This window comes from Garra rufa, chromosome 3 (assembly GCF_049309525.1).
Source record: "Garra rufa chromosome 3, GarRuf1.0, whole genome shotgun sequence".
Classification (NCBI taxonomy): domain Eukaryota; kingdom Metazoa; phylum Chordata; class Actinopteri; order Cypriniformes; family Cyprinidae; genus Garra; species Garra rufa.
The window spans coordinates 17854859-17868180 of NC_133363.1; the positions used below are offsets into that span (position 1 = coordinate 17854859).

A 13322-nucleotide genomic window follows, 5' to 3' on the forward strand; every position below is an offset into this window, starting at 1 on the left:
GCATAGTTTTGGTCATTATTTCTTTTTATGGGGTGCCAACTTCACGGAGGTTCTCGCTGCACGTGGAGTTGTGTGGTATAACTCGGGGGCCCCCTAAATGTTTGGTTGGTTAAATCCATCGGCTTGACCTTTTGTGGCATCCATCGATGTTTAAAGACAAAGATAACAGTGTAGTCTAAATGCTGGCCCGTTGACCGTAGATTAAACAGGATGCACACAGACCCCTCTGTTCATTCAGAGCGTTTGAAGACAGTGTTGTTGACTGTACTGTCCCATACACCCATAAGCGGAGTGATTAACGTCACTGGGGTTTTACTGTTGTCATTGGCAAAACTTCACACAGACGAGATTGGACACTCCCTAACCATCACAAATGCTCTTGTTGTTATAATTTGAATAAATATATAAAGTACTTACATGAACAAATAATTCATAACAAACAACTCATGTTTTGTGACATGTATGACAAATTCTGTGGCTTATTGAACAGAAGTGTGCATTTACTTTTCTAACTGATTGGACATTTCACATGGCAGACAATTACATGGGCGAAAGAAATCATACAGATTTTTTAAATCTCTTTATGTTCCACAAAAAACTAAGCAAGCAATATTACTTGAGGGTGAAAAAATGAACTATCCTTTTAAAACTAGGGTTGGTAATCAGCTTCTTTCTAATTCAGAACGGGTTCTGATAAAACAAACTAAAATAAAGAACAAGCTGAATAAAAAAAAAACAACAACAAAAAATGGCAAACATAACCATATAATTTCACTTAAGTGAATTGAATGTGACGAGAGAGACAGACTGGATGCCTCAAAACAGGCAAAAATCAAAAATACATCTCAGAATAAACTAGGAACCATTGTTGTATCATGTATTACATGTCCAGTTGAAGTCAAAAGTTTTCATACACCTTGCAGACCCCAAAATAAGAGGGATCATACAAAATGCGTGTTATGTTTTTATTTAGTACTGACCTGAATAAGATATTTCACATAAAAGGCACTTACATATAGTCCACAAGAGAAAATAATAGTTGAATTTATAAAAATATTGTGTTCGAAAGTTTACATACACTTTGTTTTTGTCCATTGTTTATCCTGAACAGTTAAACTGCCTGCTGTTCTTCAGAAAAGTCCTTCAGGTCCCACAGTTTCTTTGGTTTTTCAGCATTTTTGTGTATTTGAACCCTTTTCTAACAACGACTGTATGATTTTGAGATTCTTTTACCTTCTGTAATAGTTGCATATGAGTCCCTTAGATGTCCTTCGTGTGAAAAGATGGATCTCAAAATCATACAGTAATTGTTGGAAAGGGTTCAAATACACAAAAATGCTGAAAACCCAAAGAATTTGTGGGACCTGAAGGTTTTTACTTAAGAACAGCAGGCTGTTTAACTGTTCAGGACAAACAAGGGAAAAAAATGTGGAAAAAATGTGTTTCAGGTAACAACGCAGTATTTAGCTGTTATTTTCTATTGTGGACTATATGTAAACATCTTGAAATATCTTATTCAGGTCAGTACTAAATAAAAAATAACATGCATTTTGTAAGATCATTCTTATTTTGGTAAAATAATTAACATTTTGCAGATTCTGCAAGGTGTATGTAAACTTTGACTTCAACTGTATATAATATAAACAATACATTGTAGGCTATGATAGTTAGGATTTATTAAAAGCACTAGAAGAATTGTTAATTATGATGAAAGTGGAATAAATCCCAGAATTCTCAGCACTTATATTTTCCTCAGAACTGAAAATCTAGTTTGAAAAGCAGTCTCTCAGAGGAAAACAACAGAAAACATGCTGATACTGTAAGTAGGCTTTTTGAAGTAACTCAGACTGGCCTTTATGCAGTTGTTATGATATTAAGCTTTTTGGACCTTGACATTTGCTAAAAGCTTGTACTGTATAAATCAGGCCTGCCTTGTCGGATTATGGTGTTTGAACTGTATATGATTCCATTACTGATATATTAGACCCTGTTTGGAGACTGAGGTCCCAAAATAAACCTCAGTTTTATAGTGCAGCAAGAAATAATGAAAAGGATGTGGCACAGTGTTTTGATCGATTTGGTCAGTGCACTCCAAAGTGCTCTCTAAAGTGCTAGAGAGGTCAAACAATCAGCTTTTTTCTGACGGTAAATTTACTGATGTACTTGAATAGCACTCGTGTGCTGGGCCGCACACACACACATTCTTACGCTTTGCCTCCAGTAGTGTTCTGTTGAATGTGTTGAGTCATTCTGGCCCGTGTGTTTTTGTTCCGTCACCCCCTCAGCTCAAGCCGGTATTCATGCTTTCACAGCTATTGTCATGCTGCTGTTACTCATTCACTCGCCCCCTTTCAAGATTTGCCCTCCTCTCCCCTCTGTTTCTTTCTCTCATTTTTTTCTCTGCCCCCATCTCAAGTCAAGTCATGGCAAGGTTTATTGTTGTTCCTCCTTCAGAGGAATTAAGAGAAGGAATAAAGTGTTGTTTCTCTAGTGGTTCTGGGGCAAACTTTTAAACGTGAACTGTGCAGGTTTTTTAGTGTGTTCTCTTCAGATTTACTCAGATATGAACATGGCGATTATTTATTCACTCTCATGTTGTATGAGTTTGTTTTCAATGCAAAGAACAGTAAAAAGAAATTTGATATTTTCCATATAAAAGACATCTTTGGGACCAAAGACAAAAAAGTCAAAAGTAGTCCCATCCCCCTACTCATTCTTTTCCACTGCACTTTCTTTCTGCTATCTATGGAAGTTTGTTTAAAAAAAAAAAAAAAAAGTTATTCTGCCTTTTTGATAAAGACTTGCAATTCTGACATTTTTTCTCAGAATCATGAGATCTGAACTCATAATTGCGAGAACTGACAATTCTAACTTTTTTTTCTCAGAATCGTGAGATATAAACTCATAGTTAAGAGTTGTAAGGTCAGAACTGCATGATATAAAGTGGCAATTGTGAGTTATGAAGTCAGAATTGCGAGAACTCAATTCTGAGTTTTTTTTCAGAATCATAAGAGATAAACTCGAAGTTATGAGGTATAGTCAGAATTGCATGATATAAACTGGCAATTGTGAGTTACGAAGTCAGAATTGTGAGAACTCCATTCTGACATTTTTTTTGCAGAATTGCGTGTTATAAACTCACAGCTGTAAGTTATAAAGTCAGAATTGCTTGATATAAACTCGCAGTTATGAGTTATAAAGTCAGAATTGCTAGATATAAACTTGCAATTGCGAGTTATAAAGCCAGAATAGCAAGAACTCACAATTCTGACTTTTTTTTCCCAGAATCTTGAGATATAAACTCACAGTTATGAGTTATAGTCAGAATTGCATTATATATAAACTCACAACTGTGAGTTATGAAGTCAGAATTGCGAAAACTCACAATTCTGACTTTTTTTTTCAGAATCTTGAGATATAAACTCAAAGTTATGAGTTATAGTCAGAATTGCATGTTATAAACTCACGACTGTGAGTTATAAAGTCAGAATTGCTTGATATAAACTTGCAATTGCGAGTTATAAAGCCAGAATTGCGAAAACTCACAATTCTGACTTTTTTTTCAGAATCTTGAGATATAAACTCAAAGTTATGGGTTATAGTCAGAATTCCATGTTATAAACTCACGACTGTGAGTTATAAAGTCAGAATTGCTTGATATAAACTCGCAATTGCGAGTTATAAAGCCAGAATTGCGAAAAATCACAATTCTGACTTTTTTTTTCAGTATCTTGAGTTATAAACTCACAGTTATGAGTTATAGTCAGAATTGCATGATATAAACTCACGACTGTGAGTTATAAAGTCAGAATTGCTTGATATAAACTTGCAATTGTGAGTTATAAAGCCAGAATTGCGAGAACTCACAATTCTGACTTTTTTTTTTCAGAATCGTGAGATATAAACTCACAGTAATGAGTTATAAAGAATTGCATGTTATAAATTCACAACTGTGAGTTATAAAGTCAGAACTACGTGATATAAACAACTTTTTTCTCAGAATTGCATGATATAAACACAATTGCGAGAAACTTGCAATTCTGTTTGTATTTCTGGTTTATATCTCACAATTCTGACTTAACTCGCAATTATGTGTTATAAAGTCATAATTGTAAGAAATAAATGTGCAATTTTTAAAAAAAAGTCAAAATGAGAAGCAGATTTTTTTCTGCAATTGGTCTATTGGTTATTATAAGTAGTGTAGTGAATGAGTAAATGAAGCACAGCTCTAATGGAAGTCATTTTCAAACCAAACAACTGTTGCTCAATACAGCAAATCCACATAACCAACTTAAATCAGTTGCAAAATCTACACATGAAGTTCCCAATCATAAAGATTCTTATTTAAATGACTAATTTTCACCAGGCAGCAGTAAATGTGACTGCCACTGAAGAGTAGGTTGACCTTCCAAATGTGTATAAACATGTTTTTAAATATGAGTATACAAGCATATGATGTTATTTTGATTGCACAGACACTATTAGAAGAGAACGATGACATGACTGAATCATTAATGTTGCCTTTTTTTAGAGCTGCTTTGCAGCAGAATTAAGTTTTGTTTGCATTATTGACACACTGTTTCCCTGTTTAACATTATTAAGCTGCTTTAACACAATCTGTATTATGTAAAGTGCTGTATAAAAAGGTAGCTTGACTTGACTCTTTAAATAAGTGTGAGATTGGGACAGGATCACTGGTTTGTCCAACCAATGAATGAATAGGTAGAGTAATCTAGAAACCTGTTTGGAAAGTGATGTAGAAATGACGTGTTTCCCCTTTAAGACAGCACAGACATTGATGATAAATAATACAAATGTTTTGTTCAGAAAAAAGTGAGTCAGTGCCTGACACATCAGGTCTAGTCAGTGTGTTGTGCTGACACAAACACAGCGTCATGTTTCAGGTAATCTCAGAGATGACTACAGCTTCTGGCAGCAGGTACAGGGAGAAAAATCTTTGCTGGGACTAAGCTCTTCAAGCAACACACCTCAACACCTGTTATAGAAGTAGTAATGTGGTTGTGAAGTGTTACATAAAGCTTGTATGGAGCTTAAAGTATAATTAGAGATTGTTTGTGTTGTTTTTGCGTAAATGTTAGTCTGAAATGAACTGCGAGGGTGTCTGTTGTTATCCAGCGGGATAATCTGTGTAATCTCCTTCTAGGGCTAAAGAAGGAGTGCAGGGTGTGGAGAGAAGTGTGTGTGTGTGTGTGTGTGTTGATTAACACTGTCTCACACACAGCAGATGCAAAACCAGCTTCAGTTACACCAAAGAGACGCTAGCAGGCAGAAGAACGCTCAGATTCCTCAGAGAGAAGGGAGGGGATCAGTAGACCAACTGCCACTCTTAAGTCTCTCTATCACACACACACAGAAGATATTTAGAGTGAGACCTTCAGGACATAATTGAAATACAGTCCTGCTTATTAGCTGATGCCATAATAATCATTCATACGTGTCACTGAGCCCGGGCACAGCTGGAGACCTCACGCAGGAGGTGTTGGTTAGCCCCTGTGGAGAATCCGATATGTCTTGGAAACTATTTCTAGGAACACAATGTAAACATGGCTAGAACAGAAATGAAAGCATTAAGCAATGCAACTCAAAAGGAAATGATCTAAGAGATTATCTTCTAGATAATTTCATTGTGACATTTGCACTTTGAGGAATCAGCCTCCGAATGGCTCGCTTATACACTATCAGTCAAGTTTCAAAAGATTTCTGCTCACCAAGCCTGCATTTGTTTGATTTAAAGTACAGCTAAAACATTTTGAAATATTTTTACTATTTAAAATAACTGCTTTCTATTTGAATATATTTGAAAAAATGTCGTTTGCATCATTACTCTAGTCTTCAGTGTCGCATGATTCTTCAGAAATCATTTTAATATGCTGATTTGCTGTTCAAGAAACATTTTTTATTAGTATTATCAATATTTAAAACAGTTGAGTACATTTTTTCAGGATTCTTTGATGAATAGAAAGATCCAGTGAGCAGCATTCACCTGAAATAAAAGCTTTTGTAACATTATACACTATACTGTTCAAAAGCTTGGAATCAGTGTAATATATTTTTTGGCATAGAAATGATAGAAATTAATATTTTTATTTAGCGAGGATGCTTTAAATTGATCAAAAGTGATAATAAAGACATGTATAATGTTACAAATGATTTCTATTTCAGATTCTATTTCTGTTCTTCTGAACATTCTACTGATCTAGAAACCTGAAAAAGATTCTACTTATCTGTTTATAATGATGCTAAAAATCTTTGAAATCATTCATCATCCTTAAAATATATTCAAACAGAAAATAGTAATTTTAAATAGTAAAAATATTTCAATTTCACTGTTTTCGCTGTACTTTGGATCAAGTAAATGCACGTTTGACTGGTAGTGTATTTTTAGTGTATTCACATTAAATATAAATTAATATAGGCTTTTATATATTATTATTTGCGATCTCGTTTCAGTGAAATGTCTAATTATTATTCATTTGTGATGCCAAATATTGCCCTATACATCACACTGTGAAACTTTTTATAATACTTGATTCGCTATTATTTTTTTATATTTCTTTCTTGACATCCTGAATACAAAAACATTAAATGTTCCAGAAATGAGTAGAATATCACAGAATATTCCCATCCTTGCAAAAAGCAAAATATCTTTATTCTACAAAAATGCATCTGTACTAAACCATTGTTTCATAATTAATGATAGAAGTTCTAAAATGTATTTTAATCAAATATAATTATTGGTGTTATGTAAGGGATAATGTACAGGCAGCCGGTAGTTATCGCAGAAATAAGCCCCGACAGTGTGATCAGGATTGTATCACACTGAAGGGGCTTATTTCTGCGATAACTACCGGCTGCCTGTACATTATCCCGCTTATTACACGGCTACTTGCCACATAAGGAAAAAAACTGGACATGAATATGAATTTGAAACCTTTTATTGGCATATTTGTTTTAAATTAACATTTTTATCCTTCCGCGAAACGATATAGTACCACGTGACTAACATTCAAACTATGTACGTTAGTAAGACTATTTAAATAGATTAATGTCGAAATTTTCCATTGTTAATTGTGGTTGTCCAGTGTTTGTCACAAGATGGCGCCAAACGGTAATCTTTGTTGGCACGGAGGGATTTTAAACATACAAGTAGTACCGGCTATGCGTTATTACTTTGGAGTGGTGATTATTTGAAAAGAACGAACCTGCAAATGTCTCAACTGACCAATCAGAATCGAGCATTCCAAAGAGCCGTGTAATAAGTAAAATTAAAGGAGAGGTTCACTTCCAGAACAAAAATTTACAGATAATTTACTCACCGCCTTGTCATCCAAGATGTTCATGTCTTTCTTCAGCCGTAAAGAAATAGTTTTTTGAGGAAAACATTTCAGGATTTCTGTCCATATAGTGGACTTCTATGGTGCCCCCAAGTTTGAACTTCCAAAATGCAGTTTAAATCCAGCTTCAATAGGCTCTAAACGATCCCAGACGAGGAAAAAGGGTCTTATCTAGTGAACCGGTTATTTACTAAAAAAAAAAAAAACTCAAAAGCTTCAAAACGTCAAAAGCTCGTCTTGTCTAGCTCTGCGTGAAGTCTGTGTCTTCTGGTTCATGACAGTTAAGAAAGGTCGAAAAACTTCCATCTAATTTTTTTTCTTCCAATCACCCTACTGGGATCATTTAGAGCCCTTTGAAACTGCATTTAAGCAGCATTTTGGAAGTTCAAACTCAGGGGCGCCATAGAAGTCCATTATATAGAGAGAAATCCTAAAATGTTTTCCTCAAAAAACATAATTTCTTTACCACTTGAAGTAAGAAAGACATGAACATCTTGGATGACAAAGGGGTGAGTAAATTATCTATAAATTTTTGTTCTGGAAGCTAACTTTAAATAGAACAGTAATAATTAGCACCAATGAATTACAAAAGAACCGTACAGAATTTAGGTGAAACTAATTCTTGTTACATTGTGCTACTTAAATGTTTCATTGAAATGTCTAATTATTATAAATGAGAGCTATTACTTCACCTCATAGAGTGATTATCAAAGAGCTATCGATAAAAGTTGCAAAAGTGTCTCAGCATTATTCAGACTCCTATCATCTTTCTCCATTATGTGGGCACATTGGCATTTCTCTCGTTTTCTACCATGTTAGGCTGGTGTGAGTGAAAAGCAGTGCAGGGGATTGTGGGAAATGTGGGCTGCCCCTGGGAATCTTTAGTTCCCACTGGGAACAGAGAGGCGGGAAATGCTTCCTTGCCAAATAAAACAGCTGAACAAAAGATCTGGAGAAGGAGAGCAGATTGGACAATTGGACAGTGCAGGGAAGAAGAGAAAAAACGCACATACTCACATACACACTTCCACATGCTATTGTTCTCGCAGTGTGAAAGTAAATTTGGATTTAAGATCATCGAGAGGGTTATTTGTCAAAACTAAGCATGGAGAATTAAATCTGAGATACCTGAATATGACACTAATTTATGTTGAAAACCTTCATTTAGCCCTATTCTCTGTGTTTGTGGTCCGGTTTGTCTCAGTAGTCACATGGACTTACGTTCACATTCACACACCCTGTTCTAAGCTTCCTCGGCCCTGTAATTAAAATCCTCCCCTCTCCAGAAATACATCTTGACCCTACGACCAGCGCCACAGAAGGGAGTGTGTGTTTCACGATTATCTGGAGAGAGCAACTTCTGTCTGGAATGAAAATATGAAAGGCAATTGGAAAAGTTTAGGCTATATTCAGACAAAAAGCTCATATCCTCCTCCTGTCAAAAATGGACTTGGACGAAATCTGAAATCCCATAAAAAAAAGTCTTTGTTCGCTTTGGGAAACATCATGACTGTTTACGTGTTTCCTGTCCCTGGCTCACAAAAACTATGGATGGCATAAACAACATGTTTGAATACATATGCTAGCTAGACAATAGATGCATGTCTGTTGCTTAGGATGCATCTATTGTCTGACTGTTGCCATTGATTGTGAGTCTAATGTAAACACAAAGGAAGTGTTCATAATCTGCAAGATCATCTCCAGTTTGTCCGTTTTGGTTTTGGTCTCACGAAACCTGTCAAGTACATGTCTGAAATAAGAAATGTATATTCACTACCATTTCTTAATTTCACAAATTTTTTAAATGCTTTTTAAAAAGGTTTCTTCTGCTCACCAAGCCTGCATTTATTTGATCCAAAGTACAGCAAAAACAGTAAAAAAATTTTTTTTTATTTGAATTCAATTAAAATATAATTTATTCTTGTGATTTCAAAGCTGAATTTTTAGCATCATTACTCCAGTCACACGATCCTTCAAAAATCATTCAAAAAAATTCTGATTTGCTGCTCCAAATATTTTTTATTATAATTATGTTTTAATGTTTATAATTATTTTTCAGGTTTCTTTGATAAATAGTTCAGAAGAACAGCATTTTTCTGAAATAAAAATCTCTTGTAACATACATGTCTTTATCATCTTTTTTGATCAATTTTAAGCATATGGAAGCCCGTTTCCACCACTGAATAACATTTTTTTCAATAACATCTCACAATTCTTACTTTTTTTTCAGGATTTCATCATAAACACTCTCAATTACTAGAAAAAAGTCAGAATTTTTTAACCTTTCTCTTTTTTTTCTGACTTGCAATTTGCAACTCACAAAAAAAGAGAAATAAAGCATCTTGCATCTGCATGATATAAACTCTAAATTGTAAGTTATAAAGTCAGAATTGCATGATATAAACTCACAGTTGTGAGTTATGAAGTCAGAATTCCGAGATAATAAACTTCAATTCTGAGAAATTAAGTCAGAAGTATGTGATACAAACTCACAGTTCTGAGAAAAAAGTCAGAATTGCAAGATACAAACTCGCAATTGCAAGAAAAAAAGTCAGAATTGGGAAGATACAAAGTCGTAATTGCGAGAAATAAAGTCAGAATTGCGAGTTTATATCTGGCAATAGTGACTATATGTCTTGCAATTTTAACTTTATGACACATCGAGTTTATATGACGCAATTCTGAGGGGAAAAAAGTAAGAATTTCGAGTTGTAAACTGGAAATTGCGAGAAAAAATGTCAGAATTGTGAGATAAAAAGTCGCAATAACCTTTGTTATAGTGTAGAATGTTACGAAAGCTTTTTATTTCAGATAAATGCTGATCTTTGGTTCTTTCTGTTTCATCAAATAATCCTAAAAAAATGTACTCAACTGTTTTATATACTAATAATATTAAAAATGTTTCTTGAACAGCAAATCAGATGGTTCATTTGACACTGAAGACTGAATTATACTGAAAATGTAGATTTGATCACAGAAATAAATTACATTCAAAAATATATTCAAATAGAAAACATTTTAAACATTTTAATATCAAAATTTGACTGTTTTTGCTGTAATTTGTATCAAATAAATACAGGGTTGGTGAGCAGAAGAGACTTTATTAAAAGCATTACAAATCTCAAAAAACAAAGTTCAAAGACTTTTCACTGGTAGTGTATTTGCCGCTTTGTTAGGGCCATTGTGTTTTTATCATAATGCAATGCTCATTCTCATTACTGTAACATAGAAAAAAAAAATGCTACAACACATAAAGCATTTTTTTTCTTTTGATTGAATCTCAATCATTGTGTAATGTGACAGTGTATGTGGTTGGTCATTATTTATTCTGCGCTCAACTGTGATTGGTGGTTCTCTCTTTCAGACCTGTCAAAGAACCGGCTCTGTGAGGTGCCAGAGGAGGTGTGTCAGTTTGTCTCTCTGGAGACTCTCAGCCTGTACCACAACTGTGTGCGATCCCTCACGCCCAGCCTGTGCCAGCTGCAGGCCCTCACCTACCTCAACCTCAGGTACACACACACACACACACACACACACACACACACACACACACACACACACACACACCCCTTCCCAAATATACAGGCTTAGTCCCAGATGTATACAGAAACACACACAACTACATCATCTAAAATACACAGCTTACCTGAACCAGAGCAAGACACTTAAGATGCTCATTTCAGGCATATAAGCTACCTGATCTCATGACGAAAACATGAAATACATACATATCACTGCAGTTTCCAACAGAAATGGACACTACAGGCGGTAAAAACAGTCAGCACTTGTAATCGTAATCTTATTAGCAACATTTTAAACTAAATTCAAATAGAGAACAGCTATTTTAAATTGTAATAATGTGTATAGTATTATAATATTTTGACCCTGGTGAGTCAAAGACTTCTTTCAGAAATATGAAAAAAACTGGCCCTGAACTTTTGAATGGGAATGTACACAAATTAATCAGGTTACCCTGAGTGAAATTTCAGCTTCAAGATATTTGAAGGATTGTATATACAGGAAATCTGTCATTGAGTCTTTTGTACTGGTGTTAGGTTGCATCAACTGAATTCTTTCTCTTTCTGTTTGTGTGGTGCAGTCGTAACCAGCTGTCCAGTCTACCACCGTCAGTATGTCAGCTCCCTCTCCTGCGGGTGCTCATCGTCAGCAACAACAAGTTATCAGTCATACCGGCCTCCATACACACACTCATGCACCTGCGACAACTGGTATGTAGAACTCAAAGACTCATATTCATTTGAACTATTTTAATGAAGGCATCTCATAGACAAGAGGGTTTTTAGATAGAGGTTATGATATTTGCTAAACCCTAACCCTCCCTCTCACACATATTGGTTGGTTTAAAAAAAAAAAAAGAGTAAAAAACGTGATTCATAAGCCTTTCAAATAGGGTGCCACAGCTGTGATGTCAAAACCTGGAAGATTAATTGGCAATGGGTTTTCTCAAGATTTTGCTATGGGTTTTTACAATGGGGTTTTCAAATCATGAATAATTTATGATCTTTAGTAAACATAAATTGACAATACTTAACATAAAATGCATAAAATACACTTGAACCTCAAATGTATTGCGTAGTTACTTATTACAAAAATAGGTTTTTAAAAATAAACAATCCCTTTTTTTAAAGTAAGTTTTTAATGTGGGTGTTCAATTTACGTTGAAGAGCAAAACATCCACTAAATTTTACTCATAAATTTGTAAAAAAAAAAATAAAATAAAAAAATTGTAGTTTAGTTAAACCATGACAAAAGCAATCATGTGAACAGTTATTAATGATACAAAGTATAAACAGTAAACTGTGAAATATATTAAAACATTTTGAAAAACCTGTTTTCTACACTACCTGTTTTTAAACAGTAAGATTTGTTTTTGTCTTTTCTGCTTACCAAGCCTGCATTTATCTGATCCAAAGTACAGCAAAACAGTTAAATTTGGAAATATTTTTGCTATTTAAAATAACTGTTTTCTATTTAAATATGTTTTAAAATGTAATTTATTTCTGCGATCAAATCTAAATTTTTAGCATCATTACTCCAGTATTCAGTGTCACATGATCCCAAATCATTCGAATATGCTAATTTGCTGTTCAAGAAACATTTTATTTTATTATAATTATAATTATAATTTTTTTCAGGATGAATAGAAAGATCTAAATATCATAAAAGCTTTTGTAACACCATTCAGAAGCTTGGAGTCAGTATGATTTTATTGGAGGGGAAAAATGATAGAAATTAATACTTTTATTTAGCGACGATGCTTTAAATTAATCAAAAGGGATGATAAAGGCATTTATAATGTCACAAAAGATTTCTATTTCAGATAAATGCTATTCTTCTAAACTTTCTATTCATCAAAGAAAACTGAAAAAAATCTACTCAGCTGTTTTCAACATTATAATAATGATAATAAATGTTTTTTGAGCAGCAAATCAGAATATTAGAATCATTTCTGAAGGATCATGTGACTAGAGTAATGATGCCAAAAAAATCAGCTTTGAAATCACAGGAATACATTACGTTTTAAAACGCATTCAGACAGAAAACAGTTATTTTCATATAAATAGCAAAAATATTTCAAATTGTTACTTTTTGCTGTACTTTGACTCAAATAAAAACAGGCTTGTTGAGCAGAAGAGACTTCTTTAAAAAAACAAAAAAACATTAAACCTTACTGTTCAAAAACTTTTGACTAGTAGTGTGTATATTTTAAAACGTTCCTCTGATGGCAAAACTGAATTTTCAACAGCCATTGATTCAGTTTTTAGAATCATATAATCCCAATCCATATTTTTGTGGAAACTGTGAAACACATTTTTCAGAATACTTCAATACTTAAGTACTTTTAATACTTAAGTAGACATTTTAAAAGAGAAGTCTTTGTTTGAAATTGACATCTTTTGTAAGATTAAAATGTCTTTACTATTATTTTTAATCAATTTAATGCAC

General features: G+C 33.9%; 1 protein-coding gene across 2 annotated transcripts in view; it reads left to right on the forward strand.

Moving 5' to 3' along the window:
- lrch4 (leucine-rich repeats and calponin homology (CH) domain containing 4) overlaps positions 1 to 13322 on the forward strand; it is a 96202-nt gene that overhangs the window by 18872 nt on the left and 64008 nt on the right. For both annotated transcript variants that reach the window (XM_073835794.1, XM_073835793.1), the window contains exons 2-3: positions 10720 to 10864; positions 11455 to 11584. In XM_073835794.1, the coding sequence (XP_073691895.1) occupies positions 10720 to 10864; positions 11455 to 11584 (275 nt within the window). The remainder of the gene's footprint in view (positions 1 to 10719; positions 10865 to 11454; positions 11585 to 13322) is intronic.